The 21,803-nt window shown below is 41.9% G+C and overlaps 1 protein-coding gene across 1 annotated transcript in view; it reads right to left on the reverse strand.

Moving 5' to 3' along the window:
- The window catches only part of IL17REL (interleukin 17 receptor E like), a 410,789-nt gene that overhangs the window by 26,585 nt on the left and 362,401 nt on the right, over positions 1-21,803 (reverse strand). The window contains exons 15-16 of the mRNA XM_085654046.1: positions 17,916-17,973; positions 14,978-15,097 (exon numbers count right to left, since the gene is read on the reverse strand). Coding sequence (XP_085510172.1) covers positions 14,978-15,097; positions 17,916-17,973 — 178 coding nt within the window. The remainder of the gene's footprint in view (positions 1-14,977; positions 15,098-17,915; positions 17,974-21,803) is intronic.

A 21,803-nucleotide genomic window follows, 5' to 3' on the forward strand; every position in this document is an offset into this window, starting at 1 on the left:
GCATTGCATTCAGACTCAGGAAAGAAACCAACTGCTTTTTGGCATAAGTCGCACTGTCAGAATACTTTGGGGCAGATTTACAAGCCCCTTGCGTGACTTTTGCGCTGCAGTTACGTCACTCTTTTGACGCAACAGCCGCGCAAACAATGCGTCCTATTTACAACGTGACGCATCTAGGGAGATCTAGGGAGATCACGTTGTAAAGCCCTGCGTCACATTATACCTGCGTCAGGTATAATGTATGCAGGGTGGGCGTTCCCACGCAGGAAGGCCTCGTAAAAGTGACTCCGTGAAATCTACAAGATTTCACTGTGCCACTTTTAGGACGCAACTGCGCGTAAGTAGTGACACAGTGTAGTGGGAATAGGCCTCAACACGCATTGCTGGAGATGCGTCGTGCTTGCGACACGACTCCAGCAAATGCGTGACTGTTCCGCCAACAGATGCGTCAGAATTTCTGATGCATCTGTCAATCCTTGCGCCATGGTGCGCCGTATGGTGGCGCAAGGGTTTCTAAGGGTGGCGCAGGTAAAGTGACGCAGCTGTACAGATGCATCACTTTCTTGTAAATCTGCCCCTTTATGTCGCTTCCTCTCCTCCGCCATTTTCTATGTGTCACTTCTCTCTGACCTTCTCCCTCTTTTATTTCCCTTATATCTCCTTTCTCCCTTCCCTTTATGTCCAGCCACCTCGCTCTGTCGTAATTCTATCTCTGTATCTCTGCCCTCTTTTAAAACTGCTTTCTGCCTTCGCTTCATTCTGTCCCCTCTCTTCATCTCTCCCTATGTCTCTAGCTGACTCAGCCTGCCTCTATGCATCACACCGTCTCTATCTCTCCGACCATCTGCTCTGTCTTTCTATGTCTCTCCCTGACACTCTTCCTTTTTTTCTCGCTCTCCATGTTTTTCTTTATTGTCCTGGTCCTCTTTCCAGCAAACTCTTAATCAGAGCATTTTACACTGCACATTCTCGAAATATCCAAACATAGAAATGTGCATTACATCCATCATACTGAAGAGCCAGACCCAGGGAAGTTTGCAGCGAGTAATTTAAGAGTGAGACATAAATACGCAAGCTTGTTGAGACACACATTGCTTCATCTTGGCAACACTTGCAAGCTGGTACATGAGCATGTAAATTCTGATTGATAAATTAATGTAAAAAGAACAATTGATGGGCAGAATGCTAAACAATGTCAAACCTTCACCTCAGTACAGAGATCTGGGCCTATATCCAGTGTGTTTTTGCTTCCCATGCCATTCCAGTTTAAACCCAGTCATATGCAAATCAGTCTTGACCCGGCTCCCGATGGGAACAGTCAACCCTGAACTTCCAGGCCAGGACTTCCCAGGGCCATAAACAAGCATCCTCAGACCGGTTTCAGGGCATCACCCCTCATCAGCCAGGCTAGCTTGAACTCCAGTGGCATGCAGAGCACAGGACCCACATTTGGGCATACCCGTCCCACTCGGGGTGACAAATGCAAAAAGAACAATTGATGGACAGAATGCTAAACAATGTCAAACATTCACTGCAGTAAAGAGATCTGGGTCTAAAGCCATCGTTTTTTTTCTCCCCGTGTCATTCCAGTATAAAATCCAGCCATATGTTGATCAGTCTTGACCCTGCTCCCCATGGGAACAGCCCAGCCCGAACTGCTAGGCGATGTCCTCCCTGGACTGGAAACAAGCATCCTGGGACTGGTTGCGGGGCATCACCCCTCATCAGCCTGGCTAGCTTGACTCCAGCGACATGGAGAGCACGGGATCCACATTTGGGCATACCCGTCCCACTGGGGTGACAAAATCAAAAAGAACAATTGATGGGCAGAATGAGGAGCATGGTCAAGACTGATTTGCATATGGCTGGGTCCAAACTGGGGAGGCATAGTGAGCAAAAGAACGATGGATTTAACCCAGATCTCTTGATTTGGGGTGCATGTTTGATTCATGCAGCAATCCATCACCTTTTCACTGTCAGTCAGATAGGTATGCCCAGACAGGGGTCCCGTGCTCGCTGTGCCACTGGATTCAAACTAGACCGACTGATGAGGGGTGTTACCCTGAAACCAGTCCCAGGATGCTTGTCTCTTGTCCAGGGTTCCCTGGACCAGAAACAAGCATCCTGGGACAGCTTGGCAGTTCAGGCTTCACTGTTCCCATGAGGAGCAGGGTCAAGACTGATTTGCATATGGCTGGGTCCAAACTGGGGTGGCGTAGTAAGCAAAACAACAATGGATTTAATCCAGATCTCTTGAAGAGGTGAATGTTTGATTCATTCAGCATTCCTCCATCATTTGTTCATGTGGGGCTTTTTGCCTTAAGTGGTAGGTATGTCCAGATGTGAGTCCCTTGCTCGCTGTGCCACTGGATTCAAGCTTCCCTGGCTGATGAGGGGTGTTACCTCGATATCGGTCCCAGGATGCTTGTTTCTGGTGCAGGGAGGACTTGGCTTGGCAGTTCAGGCTGGACTGTTCCCATGAGGAGCAGGGTCAAGATTGATTTGCATATGGCTGAGTCCAAACTAGGGTGGCATAGCGAGCAAAAGAACTTTGGATTTAACCCAGATCTCTTGACTCGGGGTGAATGTATTATTCATTCAGCATTCCGTCCATTATTTGTTGTCGCAGCACTTTTTGCCCTAAGGGGGATGGGTATGCCCAGATGCGGGTCCCTTGCTCAGTGTGCCCCTGGATTCAAGCTAGCCTGGCTGTTGAGGCGTGTTACTCTGAAACCAGTCCCAGGATGCCTGTTTCCGGTCCAGGGAGGACCCGGCTTGGCAGTTCGGGCTGGGCTGTTCACATGAGGAGCAGGGTCAAGACTGATTTGCATATGGCTTGGTCCAAACTGGGGTTGTGTAGTGAGCAAAAGAACAATGGATTCAACTCAGAACTCTTGACTGGAGGTGAATTTGAATTCATTCAGCATTCTGTTCATCATTTGTTATTGCGCACATTTCGCCCTAAGTGAGATGGCTATCCCCAAATGTGTGTCCCTTGCTCGCTGTGGCACTGGATTGATATTAGCCTGGCTAATGAGGGGTGTCATACCAAAACTGGTCCCAGGATTCTTGTTTCCAGTTCAGGGAGGTCCCAGCTTGGCAGTTCGGGCTGGACTGTTCCTATGAGGAGCAGAGTCAAGACTGATTTGCATATGGCTGAGTCCAAACTGGGTTGGCGAAGTGAGCAAAAGAACGATGGATTTAACCCAGATCTCCTGACTGGGGGTGAATGTTTGATTAATGCAGCATTCCATCCATCATTTGTTGTCACAGCACAATCCGACAATGTACGCATCCATACATAAGGAAATGGGAGTAAAACCAACAGCATATAATCTGTAGGTAAATTACGCAATAGTGATTACACAGTTACCTAGAAATGTAATGGTCAGCGATTTAATGAAAGCAATCCAGCACAGGAATACACTCACGGTGATTAGCTCCGCTCTTCAAAGTCACATAACATAAGAATATTATTGTAAATTGGTATTATAAACCTCTTTATAGTGACGTCCAACCACACATATGCAACACAAGATATAAATGAAAAATGAGTAATGCCCAATGATGTGGTGTAAACTCTTACTAAAGGATCATAGCAAAATATGTTTTAAAACTGGGGACTTTTGTATTTTGGTAAACCTCCCTATAGGTTTACCAGCAAACTGTGCACTTCTCTACAGTCATCATATACTGTGCAACCTGTTCACTGTCATTCTCACGCAAACACAGCATGCCCTTCCCCTATCCAGTCATGAATCTGTTTCAGCCAGCTCGTAACTGTGCATTTTCCAAACTCGTTTTCTTCTTAGATAAAAAATGTTTCACGATTGAGTAGCTGCTTTAGTGGTTGCGCTTAAGTAAATTCTCCAACCCCTTCTTCACCCCTAGTGAAGAGTGAGCCGACAGTGTTTTCACATCAGGATCACTGCAGTTACTGTGTTAGCAGGGGGTAGGATTAATCACTTCACTTAATTTACGACTATTATTTATCAGCAGTGTCTACAAGCTGCTCTTCTCTCGCCTCTCCATGATGTTTTCTAGTTTTGTGGTAAGATAGTCTTACCCCATAATTTATATCTACCATATTCTGTCTATCAAAGTATAAAAGTTAAGAAAATGTTGACTGTAATTAAATTCTCGGGGAGAACATGTATAGTCACAACCAGTACATTATAATTTTTTTTACAGGATGTGAGCAAGATGCGAAGGAGGACCATAAACACCAAGCACCGTATGTCAACAGTTGAAGACATGGTACATGGCCACCCACAGGTGTGAGATCAGTTGATATGAAACAATAGCATGGAGGAAAACAAAACTCATAGAGCCAGAACTTTGCTTAGAATTGAGCTAGGTAAGATTACGTGCAACCCAGAAAATACAGTGAAGGGCACTGTGGAAATGTTTTTAAACGATCTATTACTCAGCAGTTCACACATAACATTAATTGCAAGAGATATAGCACGCACAACACCAGAAAATTACCCTACTAGTACCCTTTACGTCAGCCATGCCAATAAAGATCACATTCTGAAATAATTTAAACTTGCTAATAACTATGAGGAAGCAGTACATATAACTTTTAAAGGTAGTTAGATCTATTTGCTCCATTTGCACTAGACACAGCAGTTGCCAGATGTGTTCGTGGGTAAATCCAAAGGCAATTAAGGGGACATGATGAAGAATGTCCAGTTAAATATTGTGAATCAGGCTGCAGCCCTTGAGAGTAAAAGAATGAATGATTGAAAGAGCATTTATAGAGCGCACAGCTACTCAGAAAGAGTGTCCTGGCACTGTGTATTGTAAGTATTCCACCTAAAGATTGATTCAAAATATCGCTTGACCTTAATATTGAGGTCAAAATATTGTGACCGCAACATTATTGTAGACAAAAAAACTGAAGGTATGTATGGTTTTGAAGTAAAAAAAAATGTTTTATAATATTGTTTTTACTATGCTATTGTATTGTTTTATGGTTTCATATCATTATTTATGTTATTGTGAAATTTATTTTCAATTATTTTTAAACTATATTATAGTAATGTATCTTTTTTGGGATTGTTAGGTTTAATGGAGAATCGGTGAGTAGTTTTCTTTTATTAATAGATCATTTAATATTAATTGACAAAAGTGTTATTTAAAAAAATGTTTACATGTTTATTAAAGTATTATTTTGTTCTGCAAATCTTGGGTTGTCGCTTTTATTAGGGTATTGCATGGGTAGTGCTTTTCAAAATCTCATATTAATAATGTTAATTGGTTAAGCTCACACATTTAGGGGCCTGCAGTCGGAACCTTTAGGGCAGCATTGTAATCGGCTGCTCAGTTTCCTTTCCAATAACCTCATTATGTTGAGGCGGTCAGAAAGGAAACCTGGCAGTCATTCCGGCTGGCAGACGTGGCTTCCAACGTGCTCGGAGAGCTCGTCTGCCAGTCAGAAGCCAGAAAGAAATCTCAAGGGTGTTTTTTTTGCCCTTGAGTTTACGATCACAGTTTCCAACATGGTTCCCATGCCAGTCTGTCCGCCATGGAAACCATGTCGCAAAGTGTGTTTGGGGGCCCACAGCGGGCCCCCTTTGGTGCATGGCTTCCGGTTGGAGGCCGAGGGTGTTGATCCCTTCACCTTGTGGCAGGCATGGGGTGCAGGGCTGAACTGCACCTCCCATTCCACTATGGGTAACAGTGTTCGGTCGCATCCTAATGGGGCAGTTGGGACCATCGACCGGGTTTCGGTCGGTCTCATGACCGAGTCCATGTCTCATGACCGAGTCCATGTCGGGCGGAAGTGATTCAACCCAACATCATAATAAGCTGGTAAATTGTTATTGATGTGTTTACACATCAATACATTTTTTATTATTTAATATATTCAAATTTTTGGTTGTGAAGTTTATTAGAAGATTGGGTGGAATATTTAGAGAAAATATATGTACATTGATATCAATTGATTAATGTATAAGGTACATTTTGGATTTGGAAAATATTTGTGTAAATGTTTAATACATTTTAATTTATAAAAAAAATATTTATTCACTTTAAAAAAAATAGTTTATTTAGTTTTCGTAGAATATTGGGTGAATTGGGATCTGCATGGGTGCCGTTGTTTTTTAAAGTATACATCAATTTTTGTTTACTATGTTAATGTTTTAGATGTTTTAGATTGGGTTTCATTTGTTTGCATGTTTTATTTATTTTAGGTAAGATATAATAGAGCAATAGGTAAGACTGTTTCGTTTTGAACACATTTTATTGCACTAGGTTTATGTTTGCATGTTTAGTAGGGTGGAGTTGAGGGATATTGTTTATTTTAAATGTGATTTATTTAATACCTTAGAAAAAAGTGCAATTCTGTAATATATATTTATTTTCAAAAACGAAAATGTGTTAGTGTTGACCTAGAACAGTACATCAGACCCAACTAGCATCTATGCACTTTCCCCAGTGTTTGTCAGACTGGAGTTAGAACAGTAAATTTGCTCTTCCCTCCATGTGTGCATTTTCCTTAATGGGGTTAGCATTGTAAATTCACCACCCCCACCAATAAATATTTACCACAATGTTAGACTAGAGCAAGAATAGTAAATGTAACCAATTGTGCAGTTTCACAAATATTTGCTGTAGTAGTGTTAAAGTAGTAAATGCTACTCTTCCTGATGCATGTATTTTCTCCAAATATTTGCTGGAATGGAGACAGAACAGTAAACCTGACCCCCACTCTCCTAATACAAGCATGTTCGCAATGTTTTTTAGATTGGAGTGAGATAAGTACATGTGATCCCCACAATTTGTAGGTTTGTAGTTAGAATAGCACAGTACAGTTGTTCTGTGTTTGCTTTTTTTTATGATATTGCATTGGAGTAAGTTTACTACTTGTTACATTACGCTGCAAGGTGTTTTCGGCTATTTTGAGCAGATAAAGTGTATATATTGTTTGGAATTAGTTTATTTCTTTTGGTTATTTTAAATTGTGTTGTGTTTTTTTCTAGTATTACGATAACCTTAATTTCTATTACATATTTTCACAAATTATCAATAATGGTTGACTTAATTTAAAATATGCTTTTAGATTTTTCAAAAAAAAATTATGTTTGTTTCATGTTTATGCTGTTTCATTTTTTAATACAAATTAGGAATGAAATTTCTCATTTAGTAATTGCTTTTAGTTGTGCAATAAATATATAATGTAATGCTAAAATACTTTTGTATTCATTAATTCAGTAATTATTCTTTTTAAGTTCTATTTATTTTAAAAATATTTTTAACTTTAATTAGTATTACATAATATTTTGTAGCTATATATTTTTCTATAAATTGTTTAAAAAAATAATGTTAACATTTATTTTAATTTATAATAACGTTACTTACAACTAAATACATATAAATACCATTATAATGTTTATGCCCGGATCACAATACTGTAGTAATAAATAATTTTATACTTTACAATATATATGTATGTATAGTCAAAAATTTGGAGGTCAATGTTTTGACTACAATACATTTGTGCACAATAATGTTGTGGTTGGTATTTTGGCATACAACTGCATTGGCACTAAAGCTGCAATGTGTTTCTGCAAACATTTGATCTTGACCATGGCTAATTGATGCAAGAACTGTTTCCTAAATAGATTTTAAAAAATGTGGACAGCCTTATAGCAGCCATACCTAAAGTTAACAGTTGTTGGTACACATCGAAAAGTGTGACACTCTCCAAGTCTGCTTTCATGTTTCTTTTGGCTTCTTCGGCCGGGTCATAGAGAAAGACGTGTTATTTTTGCTGACTCTGCAAGCAGAGGTTCGTGCGAAGTGACTGCTCTTTTACTGCATAAAAAGAGCTGAATTAATGGTTCCAGTTGCTGAAATAGGCCATGTGAGACTATCCCTCCCGGGGTCATGTGTTTAAACAGGATTATGTGTAGTTTTATATGGTGTGCCCACACTTAACAAACTCAGCAAGTCTGCGCGTTTTCGGCAATTATGCATTATCTCCCATTTAGTCTCATGCTGCAACATCTCACTTAGCTCTTTCATGCCACATCCCTCTCAATAAATAATTAAATAAAGCCAGGAGTGGGGGCAGCGCAGAGCATGGCTCATGTAAATATTCTTTTAATCATTTTACGTGTAGAAGCTCATCAATAACTTCCATTAGTGTGCATACACTGAGCGAGTCGCCCCCACCCTCCCCAAACATGTGGCCACATAAAGACATGAAGCAGGTTGTTGTCGTTCACTGCGTAGTCTTTTATTAGATCTTAAAGCAGTGTAATTAATCCTTTATTCATTTTGATTAAGGTACTTGACCATTTTCTGCAAGGCAAAGGTATACACAATATTATTTACCATCCAATCGTGGCCATACCTCTTCGTCATGGCCCCCTGTGCTTGTTGTACCAGCAGGCCCAAACTTGCACTGTTTCAGTTGTAACTTTCCGTGCTAGTCCTCCTCCAAGAGAGAGGCACTACCACCGGGGCACTGCTTCCGCCTTGGCCCCACCGTACCGTGGTATACCCCCTCCAATGTTCTTAGACTTACACACCGGCATCCTGGGTAGGGCAGGAGAGTCCAGGACCACCAGCAGGTCAGTCCCCCCTCCCGCCAGCACAGAGCCCCACAATGAATGCTTGCCCTGTCCAGGGTCAGCCAGTCCATGCCAAAAATTCCACACCCTTTTCTTGCCTGGGACCCCGCCATGCTCGTCCTTATTTGTAGGGATGGGTGGGTGGGTAACTCACCGCTGGTCCGCTGCCATCGGAGCTACTTGGAGAGGACAAAGAGGATTAATTCTGCCTCTCCCAAAGCTTTTATACCCCAGGGGGAGGGGAGGACGACCCTGCTTCTCTGATGACGTTGTGCTTGCGTGGGCACGCCTCACCTTCTACCTCTTCTACCTCGTCTCCTCCCTGTCCCCTTTCTACCTCGAAGACATCTATGCTGGCTCCCGCTCGGGATGCCACTAAGGGCGCCACGCCCCTAGGTGCGGGTGGCGCCGTTCAGTTTGGAGGATCCCCTCGAATGTATAATCATTGAAAACTCTGCATCGGTATTTCGGATTTGAGGTTGCTGTCCCACATGCAGTATTGATCTAGCAATATCACTTCTAAAGTTTCTTCTAACTTATTGCACTATTGTCCGAAACACATTTGTAGCGTTTTTCTGTCCATGTGCTACTCAGCAGGCCTTTGATGTCATTGACCACGCGTGCCACCTGCTTAGTCCCTTCAATCAGATACATCCATGGCGACGGCAAATAATTAAATAGCATGATATTCATTTTGATGGCTCCACGTGCTTCTTCGTTTTCAAGGGCGATCTAATTTTATATTCTGCCAAAACTGCGCTGTGATCTATTCCAATCACTGCACGTCCTTGCTTTTGCGTCAACTTAGAGGGAGTGATGCTGTATTTCGCCTCCCACACATTACAGAAATACTGGGCAGTCCTTTAGTGCCATAAGGTCGACGTCAGCTGTGTCAGCCAATAACCTCCATCTGGTACCTTCCAGGCGCCACAAGGACGGTTAATGAAGTCCCCTTTCAGATATTCCTGCGCCTTTCCAGGTTTGGTCTTGCGCCTTGTTGCCCTACATCAGCCCAACCTTCAGTTTGTAAGTCCTAAAAGGCGCGAGATACATCACTTGGAAAACAGGGAGTAATGTCATAAGCAGCTTTTATGGCAGAAACAACTTGTTTCTGCCATATTCTGCACCCACCTTAGCAATGATAGCGTAGAAAGGATGTGTTGTATGCCAGGGTGTCTGATGAACTGGACGTGCCCTCCAACAGGAATTTACATTACACATGCCAAAGGTACTTTTTCGGTTTAAAAAAGTACAACTATAATAGAAGCGATCATATTATGTAAAGTTTTGCACCACGGAAAATTAACGTACCAAGTACATTTTTGCAGTTTGTCTAGAAAGTAGCGAATCACACACGTAGCAAACTACGTTTGCATTGTTTTAGCTGTTTATATAATAACAGACAGGAAATGTGATTTCTCTTCGCTTTCTAAACGTGAAAGATAGGACTAAGCTTGATGAAAACATTTCTATCGTATGATAGCACCCAGAGACCATGTTGGTGAACACTATAAAAGTGTCCTGATTTCTTATTACAAAGGTGGCAAAATTAGTACAAGGTCAGATTGATTAACTGTGAAACATAGCATAGTTCAAAATCTGTTGACATAAGTAGGTGCTTCATATATTTTGTTACATATTTTAACAAATTATTTTCTACTTTTATTTAGGCAGAAGTACAATTCTGTATCTCTGTCCATTTGCTCCATTCCTTGTTATACAAAGACAAGCATGGCGAATAAGGTTTTCTTTAGTGTTTTGCATCAGTGCAATGTCAAATATGATGTTTCGAATTGTGATACTCCCCATTAAAGTCACAATGTACCAGGACAAAGATTCCACCTCATATTGCGTGTTTCTCAGTTTTTAAACTTGGTAACACAATCCTCACAAATTCACACCATGCCACACCATTCCAATCCGCATTATTTTACTCAATGCCACACACTTCCCCACCACACAATTCAACTCTACACATCTCCATTCCATGCTACGTATTTCAACAAGCCACACAATTCAACTCAATACTCACAATTACACAACATACCACATACATCCAATCCACACCACTGAATTCCAAGTCATCCCACAAAATTCTGCAGCACACCACATAATTTATCTCCACTACACATCACTCTACAACACAAAATGCCATTCCACATAATTACACTCCATGACACACAATGCTACTCCACTTAATTCCAGTATAATCAATGCCACATATTTACTATTCACTTATTTCCAGTATACTCAATGCCACATAATTACTATTCACTTATTTCCACTCCACACCAGTCCACATAATTCCACAACACAAATACACTCCACACCACACAATTCCACCACACACAATTCCACAACTAACAATTCCAATCCAACCCACATAATTCCACACCTCAAACATCCACTCCAAACCAAAACACGAGTGACATTGTCTTTTACACCACCAATAGCTCTAACTCACAAATGCAAGACCTATTGTATTGCAAATTCTTGTTTAGTAAGCCATCTATGTCCATTGCCATCACACACACTAGTGCAGGGGTACACACTGACATAAACTCAACCCTCTCACGCAGTGTGCATAGCTGTCCACCGAGTAGTCAAGGACTCAGGGCACTACAGTACCCATTGTGGGAGTCAAATGTAATAACCAATTTGATATCCTGAGTACTATGGAAGCCGCTACATCTGAACACATTCAGCCATGTGCTTTGTCTATTAATCACTCTGTCCAAAACAACAATGACACAAACTTACAGTTAATCTCACCAATAAATGATAATTTTAAGTCTGAGAGACTGCATTGGTAGGCTGTCAAAAGCCTTTAATAATACAATGAATAACTTGACAATGTTGCTAAGAAATGTAACACCTAACCAAGAAGGAAGATGACCCTTTACTCCCTAGTTTAGCAAATCACCTGGAGTCCGCCCCCTTCAACAGGGTCTCTATGCACTCTGTACCATAGAACCCTAATTTAAATATGCCTACTAATAGTGGAACAAGAGAGGTATCCTTTTGCCCAACTTGAGTGATGCCTGTACTCCAAGGGTACCCACAGAGGCACCTAGAAGGGCCAAAGGGAATTCCATACAACCACATCCGGCCACAAGACCATTGGGAAATTTCCATTCAAACATGCCCATACCAAACTCAAACTGAAAATCAAATACCAGGCCCTCAGGAAATGTCATTAACCACCACAATATTTTTATGGTCAGAATACAAAAAAATCACACGCCGGGCACACAGAAATCATTGATCAACAAAACCACCCACTGGCTAAGGAAGGTCAGAGGGTGTAGGTCAATCATCAGGTAGGATATACTTGGGGCTTTTCGCTTTACAGATAAACATGCTTTCCTTGACCATATTGGGCTCCGGCTTGAAAATCAAGAGCGTGCCAAAGGCCTCATAGCATTGGGGCATAGATTTAGGCAAGACAAAGAGGGGCTTATTTACAAGCCCCTTGCACCATCGGTGCGTCACTTTTAATATGGGGAAAAGTGACGTACCGGCGGCGCAACGGGCTTGTAAATAAGACCCAGGGTTGCAAATAAGGTTGAGGATAATCCCCACCACAGCCTACATCCGACAGCATTACCAGTAGCATGCCTAAAATACTCCTTCGATCACAGCCTGCTTTGGATCTAACTGTACCCTCAGTGAACCTCTCAGAAGTTGATTGACTGTCCAAAAGATGGAATGAGGGTAGTATACCAACTGTACAGCAAATAAACCCTGCAGCAGGCATTCCACTCACAACCGCACTAAGGGACAAAGTCTATGAAAAAGGGGGAAGGGTGAGTTCACTTTTGTTTGGCCCACAACTTTCTGAGGAAGAAGAAAATATGAAACACAATAAACTAGTTATGTCAATGGGTGGAACCCCTGTCCAACCAACATCATAAAACTCCTATCCTTAAATGTAGCAGGGATCAGAGCGAAGCTAACTGACCCGGAATAGGGTTCGTTTATTGACCAGCATCTCATCATGCTACTGCAGGAGACATGGGCAATGGAGCAGGTATTTAGATCAGGATGCATCTCCTCTTCATCTAATGCTATACCATCAGTAGCTGGTAGAGCCTCTTGAGGCCTGCTGATCTGGATAAGGATGGACCTATCCCTAAAAATTAAAATAATTTTGATCGACAGCAGAGATACATTGGGTATCATTATTTCTATAAACTCCCCTTCTCATGTTAGGCACATAGTCATCTATATACGTTCACTCCCTGTCCATCTACAATCAGCTACTGCTGACCAACTCTCTGACTTGATTGACTAGTTGCACTACGATTGGCCTAAAATAATCACAGGTGACTGTAACACACAAGTGTGGGCAGGGATTCTATCTTCAGCCACGACGGTAGAAGCTTATGACCTCCGGGCAGTGGCTTCTGCTGCTGTGGACATAACCCACAGGCAACCTAAGTTTGCAGAACAGATCACCAATCTAATGGTCAGACATGGGTTGAGGCCATTAAATGGTTGTACTCCCACTGATTTCCCTCGCCGACCAACCTTTAAAAGAGGCCTGTATATAAGTACCATTGACTATATTTTTTAGACACCAAGTTATGGCCTTATATGATTGATATGGAGGTGGTCCCTAGAATCTAGAGCGACCACGATACACTTAGTGCTCAAATTCAAGCAAGACTTTTCATAAACCCATGTCTGCTGTGTAACACCCCCCTTGGTATGGTTGTTACAGCCAGAAACAGAAGAAGGTTCTCAACCGCAACAAACACTGTAACAGTGTCACAAATGTACCTTCTATTTGCGGAAACATTGGGCCTATATTAATTAATCGATAAAAGATTGATTGATTTTGTAGGTCTTCATTTTGAAATGATTAACAGCTGAAAAAACACTTTCCAAAGGAGTGGCAGAGGGGTCAACCACAGGAAAGTGACCCTGTGTGATATACGGGTAAATGTAAATCTGTCAAAACAGCTGTCCTCGAAGCAATTAAAAAAGGTGAACACAGAGAAAACTTTCAGGCAAGAAGGGTGTATAGGGCAATAATGGTCAATTGCAAACATCGCTAGTAGGTAGCTCAAAGGGATGACCTCACAGAATCATTATCCACTAGGAATATGAAAGCCTTTTGGAAGCTAATAGCTGATGGTAACCGTCTCATAATAATCACCTGGAAGCAGTGGTACAGCCAAATGCATGGGTCACCCATTTCTCCGAATTATATAGTAAGTGTCCTGATGAATTTTACCCCTTTATTGGTGTCTCCACAACTCCTTGTGCATAATTTGTGAATTAGACTGGGGTCAGACCTTCGTAGAATTTGGGACAACATAAACCCTTCGCCAAATGGTGAGGGAGAAAGCCCCAGTCCCTGACAGTATCCATGGTGCCATTAACATTTCCATCTATAAGAAAGGAAGGCAGGATGTACCCTCCAACCACAGAAAGAACAGCTTGGTGGACAACAGCCAGAAGACTTTCTGTAGAAATGTATTGTCCAGACCCCTCCTGTGGATAACTGAACATAATATCTTAACAGACAGTCAGGCAGGTATTAAGATGTATGATTTGAACTGTGGACCAGGTGTTCCGCATCAAAACGATGTGTTGGAAATACGTCTTCTTGAAGCGGGACTATTTAGATGTGACCTTCATGGATCTGAGGGCCGACTTTGACCTGGTCCCCAGGGATAGCCTTTGCAAAGTCCTGGAAAATTATGATATCCCAGGAGATCTACTAAGAATTCTGAGTTTTTTTTATACAGGGACCTTTGCACAGGTCAGGTGGAACACAGAGGGTGACCTTAAGCTTAGGATACCAATAAACAGTGGCATGAGACAAGGATGTGTGGTTGCCCAAACTCTATTCAGCCTCTATATTAAGGCATAGTGGAGTGGCTGGAAGATTGCAAACATGATGTACCGAAATCTGCAGATATCACTGCTCCAATTCTCATGTTTGCAGATGGCAGGCTACAATCCAGGTGATTGTGGCCAATTGCAGAGGGACGCAGATTGCTACCTGCCTAGTGATTTTTCATTAATCAAGCTCTTTTGCGACCCTTCTCCTATTTGGTATGTTGGGAATTGACCTATTTGCAATTTATCATTTCACAAAATCAGAACTGATTCACAAACAGTTGGTAATGAATTTGCGACTATGTTTTGCGAATCCATTCTTAGTACAATGCCCAAAAGTCTTATAACTACAACATAATTTCAGGATGCAAATGAATTCTCTTGAAGTCTTCTTTTTTCTGGTAACTACGTGACATTTGTGTCCCTCTAATTCTTTTAAGCATAAATACTTCCCATTGAATGTTCTTCTGTGTACTCAATGAATGCCACATTACATGTTAAAATATACAAAGGTTTTGCAAACATTAGTCATGGTTCTGTACCTTGTAACGTGATATATCCAGCCATGCCCACAAATGTCACCAATATCAGCGAGACCACAGCAATTGTTATATCCAGCAAATAATTTCCACCAGCATCCGTGTGCTCCATGGACAAATGAGCTAAAAGAAGAAGAATTGTAACACATTTTATACCACACTTTCCAGATAAGTTCATTTCTACTTATCAGACATTGTCAAGAGATTAAAAAATATTAAAAAATATAGCAGAGTGAGTGTCTGAAAAGTTTCACGCCAACACATGTAAGGAGAATATTACAGATACCACAGTGAACAAAGAAACAATTTACAGAAACATAACTAAATGCACCAAATAATCTATAATACTGTTACAGCTTTTAATAATGTTAGAACGTATTCCTAAAAGAAACAGCGGGCAGCGCTTTCATTTTAAGTTCACGTTAACCAAAAACAAAATAGTTGCAAAACGCAGAAACTAAAGACTTCATCCCACCTGTCCAAAAAATAAACAGCATCCACGTTCAACTTAAGCAACCAAAAACAAAAGAGTTCCAAAGCAAATACTTCATCCCACCGGTAGCCAGTTTACAGTAGTTAGGAGGTTCTGCGTAAGCGTTACCAAAGAACTAAAAGGAGGAACTACAACACAGATTAACCACCAGGAACAAAGAGACTTTACAAGACAAGCCAACAAACCAATAAAAAGCCAATCAGCAGAGTGTCACCGCACATACTGATTACAGTACGTGTGCTGCTTAGGCTCGACCTAAAAATGGATGCAAGTAAGCATACTTATTAGCTAGCCCTGCAAATGCTGGTTCAGTGACCTCTTCAGGCCTGGTTCAGAATGCAGGCATCCCATTCTATCATCTAAAAAGTATTCACAAAAGAACAGAAGAGGCAGGCTTTCTAAATCTTTTGTTTAAATTGTGGTAGCAGAAGGAGAAACTAGGGGGTCCATTAGGATGGCAGGCGGACTACAGTCCGCCCGCCACCCTAGCAGTGCTGGGACCGTCCGCCAGTGGTGCAGCGGTCCCGTACCGGCAATTAGGATTCGACCGCCAGCCTGGTGGTCGCATCCCGCATATTCAACATAGTGGTGGGTGGTGCTGTAAGCAACACCCGCCACAATGTGGAATATGCATGTTGTGCTTTGGCATGCACAACGTGACAGGCACCGCCATGGAAAGGCGTTTTACCGCACACATCATAATATGGATGGCGGTGCCTGTAAGGCATGCCCCCATATTTTAGGTTGTTTCTGCCTGGTAGGCAATCGTGACGACTACCTACTGGCGGAAAAGCGGCAGACGGGCTTTCCGTCCGTCGCGGTACCCCCCACCATGCTAATGTGGTGGGGGTAAAATGCCGTCTGGCGTGGTGTTTTTAGCGGGCGGATTGGCACCGCCGGTTGGGCGGTGGTGATCCACCCTCCATGCTAATAGGCCCCCAGGTCTCTGAATGTCTGGGGCAAGAAAAAGGTGAGCACAAGCATGCACTAGTCAAACATTATTCAAGCTGCATTTATTTGCTCTCACGGAGCAGATGTCAGGACTATCAACCTGGAATGCTGCATTTTGCAGCAATTGTTGTATGGTTATGCCAAACCGATTAATTAATATCAGTCAGTCAGAATAACTTTATTTGGTCTCTTACGACCATAAAAGTATACAAGATAAACAACATACAATTCATTGGGAAGAGAGAATAAAAAGGTAAAATGACATCAGCACTATAATTCAATACTGTCGTAAAATCCAAATCCAATAGGCTCAGTAAGGTGCATGTGCAAATTATATACTGTGCAGAAGGCAATATTTCAATATTAAAAACAAATCTATTTAGACCAATGGTCCTCAAACCTTTTTAAAAACTACATTAAAAACTTCTAAAATCACAGTTCATTATTTAACCTCATAAAACTCTTATATTATATTCCGCATCCCTTTCAACATTTCCTAACACATGAGCCACATAAAACTATAAAATGGGCATCTCAGTTCTAAACACATTTGAGAAATTCTTTGACTTTTTGTATGAACTTCCCCATGGCACAAGCTATGTCTAGATTAATCATTTCTGTTCCAAGGTTTACTGCTTGAGCCCTGTTTTTAATATCGTACTTTTTAAAAATCGGACATTAAAACTCTCTTTGTATCTCTAAAACCATCTGGCAATCCAATAGTATATGTAGGATATAACATGTTGTTCCTAAAGTGCATGTACATTTTCCCTTACTATCTATCATAGATCTTTTTACCCCGTTATTCGCATAACATGGGTTTACCCCAATTCTTAACCTTAGTACTTCTCTCCTTAACGGACAGCTAGTTAGCCTGTCAATATAAGGGAAATGTTGTTCATTTTGCCACGCTGAAACCATGAAATTAACAGAGCTTTTCTTCAAGAGGTAATCTTGGTTCTGTGCTCGAGAGATTTCTTTTCCCAGGACCCTAAGTTCCCTCTTGTCGATCTTAATTTGGAGGGTCTGGGAGCATTAATTAATATACAATTGGTACCAACATCTTAATGATTGGCTTTAAAGTCCCTGTCCTCAGATTATGGGACAGTGTATATATCGAAGACAACAGTGCCCCTGAACTTTAACACTACAAACACATAGGAGTCAAAACTGGCCTTTATGGACGACGCCCTAAAGCTTGCACCAATCAGGAGATGCAGAGGAGAAACGTAGTTGAACATTTGCACATGTTGGACCGCTCCTTGATTTATACATAGGCTGCTACTTGGCAAGTCCATATACATAATTTGGGCTTCTGTTGCCAAGTTTAAGCAGGGGGATCACAAACACATCTCTGAATGTTCTTGGTCAAAGTGCGCTCTAAAGTGGTATGCACATTTACCAAAATGTGAAGTGTGCAAGTATACACAATGCCTGCACTCTAAATGATACCTAATCTAATAAATCAATATTTTTGAATGGAGTGTTAACACTTACGGCAAGGGAGATCACATATCTCAACTGGAATAGAATATTGTACGTCAGTTCTCCAGCCCTAATAAAATAAAAAAAGAAAAGTTTAATCTTTTACGCACATCAATTCGTTTGACAGTCAGTTGTCATAATATTGTAAAACATTTAGGGCCTGATTTAGATTTTGGCAGATGGGTTATTCCGTCACAATAGTGACATGTATCTCTTCTGCCAACATATAAATCCCATAGTATCCTATGGGATTTATATTTCGATGGACGGGATGTCCATCTCTTTTGTGACGAAGTAACCCGTACGCCGAAATCTAAATCAGGCCCTTAGTCATTAGGAGTGATTCATCTATAAAACGTACCCATGATTCAATCTGATTTATCACATAATTTTGCAAGCATAAAAAGATTGGTTTTTAAGCAAAATAGCAATGACTGTTCAAATGATAAGTAGCGTTCCCTGCTTTTTCCCTTATCTAACTTTTTGATATTACCTTCTGTATTTATCATTTCCTCATCTTCTTGATATTTATTCATAATAATTCTTGGATGGTGAAAACAATGAAGTTGCAACTGGTATATTTTCACATTAATTTTACCGATCAATTGACACTCTGGCCCAATTCCCAAAGGTAAACTTAGACCTGAAGTCTAAGGGGCTTTTTTCCTCGTCTCTGTATTGCTTCCATGGGAGCTAAATGTACTCACGAACTCCCACAGGAGCACGCACTATGAATGGCTTGCCGCAACATAGGTATACCATGACCCACTAGACCATGTAGGGAAGGGGCCCAGAGGGACCCCTTTGGGCCCAAATTTATAAAAACACTTTTTGAGGAATTCTCGCAATCTAATGGTTGTCCCGAGGAACCAGTGAGTACCCTAAACTCCTGCAGGTGTCCCATGAGCACACAGGAGAAAGACTATCCATTGAAATAAGAACAATATTTTTAAAAAGTGGACTGGACCTGAGGTCTTTAGTGGCTTCCTTCAGCCAACCCTACACTTTATAGTTATAGTTAGGTGAAAATGTCTATTAAAACATACCATTTTAAACTAGCAAATTGGATTTAATTGAAACTAACAAAACCGTTGAAATTCACCAGTTATAGTTATCTAAATTAATAACTCTTGCACTTCAGTAACTAAAGCTCAAACCGTCACCATGCCCTGCTCATGACCTATCACATTAAAACACTCATGACATGTTTTGTGAGGTCATGAATAATATTACAGATGACAACTGAACTGATATCATTGATGACAACACTGTCACTGTGAGTGGGGTGGCACAAATTATAGTTACTTTAGGGCATACGTTGTAGTTATTTCAGATAACTATAACTGGTGATTTTCAGTCAGTATGTTAGTTTAAAGAGGTAGGTTTTAACTGACATTTTCACCCGTCCCCTTAACCTTTGTTTCTTTTAGTGAATTTCTACGTTTTTAAAAAAATGTGAACTAAGACATAATTATAATTACTAACTATAATATCACTTCAACCTTGTGTTTTATTGAGTATATATATATATATATATATATATATATATATATATATATATATATATATATATATATATATATATATATATATATATATATATATATATATATATATATATATAGATATATATATGTAACTACATTGGATTTCTTGGCTTGCCAATAACATTGACGTCATTTGATGAATCTTCATGAAACTTTCTTGGCTTGCCAATAACATTGACACCATTTGATGAATCTTCATGAAACTTTCCAAAAAAAGTTGACTCACATCAGTTCCTTCCTAGAAAGTTTCAGGCTGATCCGTCAAACTGGGACCAAGAATAAATGGAGGGTCACAAAACACAATTTCCCTAGTAATTTTTCCATTGGAAAATAGAACAGCCATACAGTGAAAATAGTTGAACTTATTTACACAAAAATTGGCAGAAAGCTAGATCTTGGACCAGAAAGAATTATTTTTGTGATTTGGTGTAAATCCATTCAGTAGTTTTTGAGAAAAAAAAGGTTGAAAAACTTTGTACATCTGTACTGTAGGGTTCGCAGAACATTCACAAGAATCCCACGATCACACAACTTCAAATAACAGAGCAATTGGCTTGGCCGTGGGGCTTTTTTTCACTTCGGTTATCAAGCTCCTATTGGAGTGAAAGGCTCTTGTGAACTCCTGTGAGAGCTATCATTCTGATTGGCTGGCCACAACATGAAGAGAAATGGTGTTGCTGCTATTTAAGGACAAAGGGACTCGGTCCTGTCGGTTGCAGTCCGACCACCATCTAGTGCTGCAGTCCAACCGCTGCACTAAGATGCACGGCGGTCAGAGGAAGCATGTGGGGGGACAACCGACTATTCAGATGGGCTCAAGGAGCCCGTCCTACCATTAGTCAGCTAGCAATCTCCTACAATGGGGTTGTGCCTGCTCAGGCACCGCCATAGGGATTACTATTTCCCTTTCAGGCAGCCTTTCAATGGCGGTCCGAATGCCATTGAAAGGCTGACGGAAAGTAGCCTTTCACTGGTGGTCCGACCGCCATTGAAAGACTGTTGGAAATGGACTTTATGGGCCCCTAGCATGGCCCCCAACCCTCTGGGGCCTCTGCTATGAGGCCTGGGGGGCACCTGCGGTGCCCCCAAACATCCATGCCCAGTGTGCCAGGCACCACATTATGCCTGGCACACTGAGCATGGATGTTTGCAAACATCCATTTTTCCCATGCGGGTTGTGCTATGGCCCTTTTCCATTTCCCTTTAAGTTATGTGAAATAATTATAACTGTTCTAATTCAGTGTTTTTTTAAATTTTAAAACATTACGGTTAAAGTGATATTTTCACATACCTATAACGTAACTTTAACACCTTAGCCCCGCTGAAAAAACAAACCCTCAAAGACACCAGCAAGAGAGCCAACTGGTTTGCCCCGGAACTCCTAGCATCAAAGCGTACCTGCTGGAAATTAGAGAACATATGGCACAGCGAGAAATCGACAGCCGCGCAGCCCACAAAGACGCCATCCGCAACCACCACCACCTCATCAGGACCGCCAAGAGGACTTCCTTCAAAGACCACCACGACAACAACGCACACAGCAGCAAGGAGCTCTTCAACATCATAAAGGAACTCTCCAACCCCAGCTCCAATGCCAACGGCATCCCGCCGTCGCAAGCCCTGTGCGACTCCCTCGCCACCTTCTTCCACCGCAAGATCGCCGACATCCACGACAGCTTCAACCCCCAGACGACCCTAACGGGCCCCAACACGCCGGAACCCACACACCCCACCAACCACGAAACCCTGACAGCCTGGGCCAACGTGAGCATCGAAGACACAATGAAGACCATGGGCACAATCCACTCCGGCTCGCCATCTGACCCTTTTCCACACCACATCTTCAACAAAGCCGGCAGCTCCATCGCACCCCACCTGCGCAACATCATCAACCTCTCCTTCGAGACCGCGACCTTCCTTGAAAGCTGGAAACACGCCGAGATCAACGCCCTACTAAAGAAACCCAAGGCGGACCCGAGCGAACTCAAAAACTTCCGGCCCATCTCCCTGCTCCCGTTCCCAGCTAAGGTCATCGAGAAGATAGTCAACATCCAGCTCACCCGCTACCTCAAAGACTACAGCATCCTGGACCCCTCCCAGTCAGGATTCCGCAGGAACCACAGCACTGAGACCGCCCTCATCGCCGCCACAGACGACATCAGGATCCTACTGGACAAAGGCGAGACCTCTCCGCCGCCTTCGACAGCGTCTGCCACCGCACACTACGCATACGACTCCATGACGCAGGGATCCGAGACAAGGCCCTGAACTGGACCTCCTCCTTCCTCTCTGGCAGAACCCAGAGAATCCGCCTCCCCCGTTCTGATCTGAAGCCTCCGAGATCATCTGCGGG

Source organism: Triturus cristatus, chromosome 4_1 (genome assembly GCF_964204655.1).
Source record: "Triturus cristatus chromosome 4_1, aTriCri1.1, whole genome shotgun sequence".
In the NCBI taxonomy this organism is placed as follows: domain Eukaryota; kingdom Metazoa; phylum Chordata; class Amphibia; order Caudata; family Salamandridae; genus Triturus; species Triturus cristatus.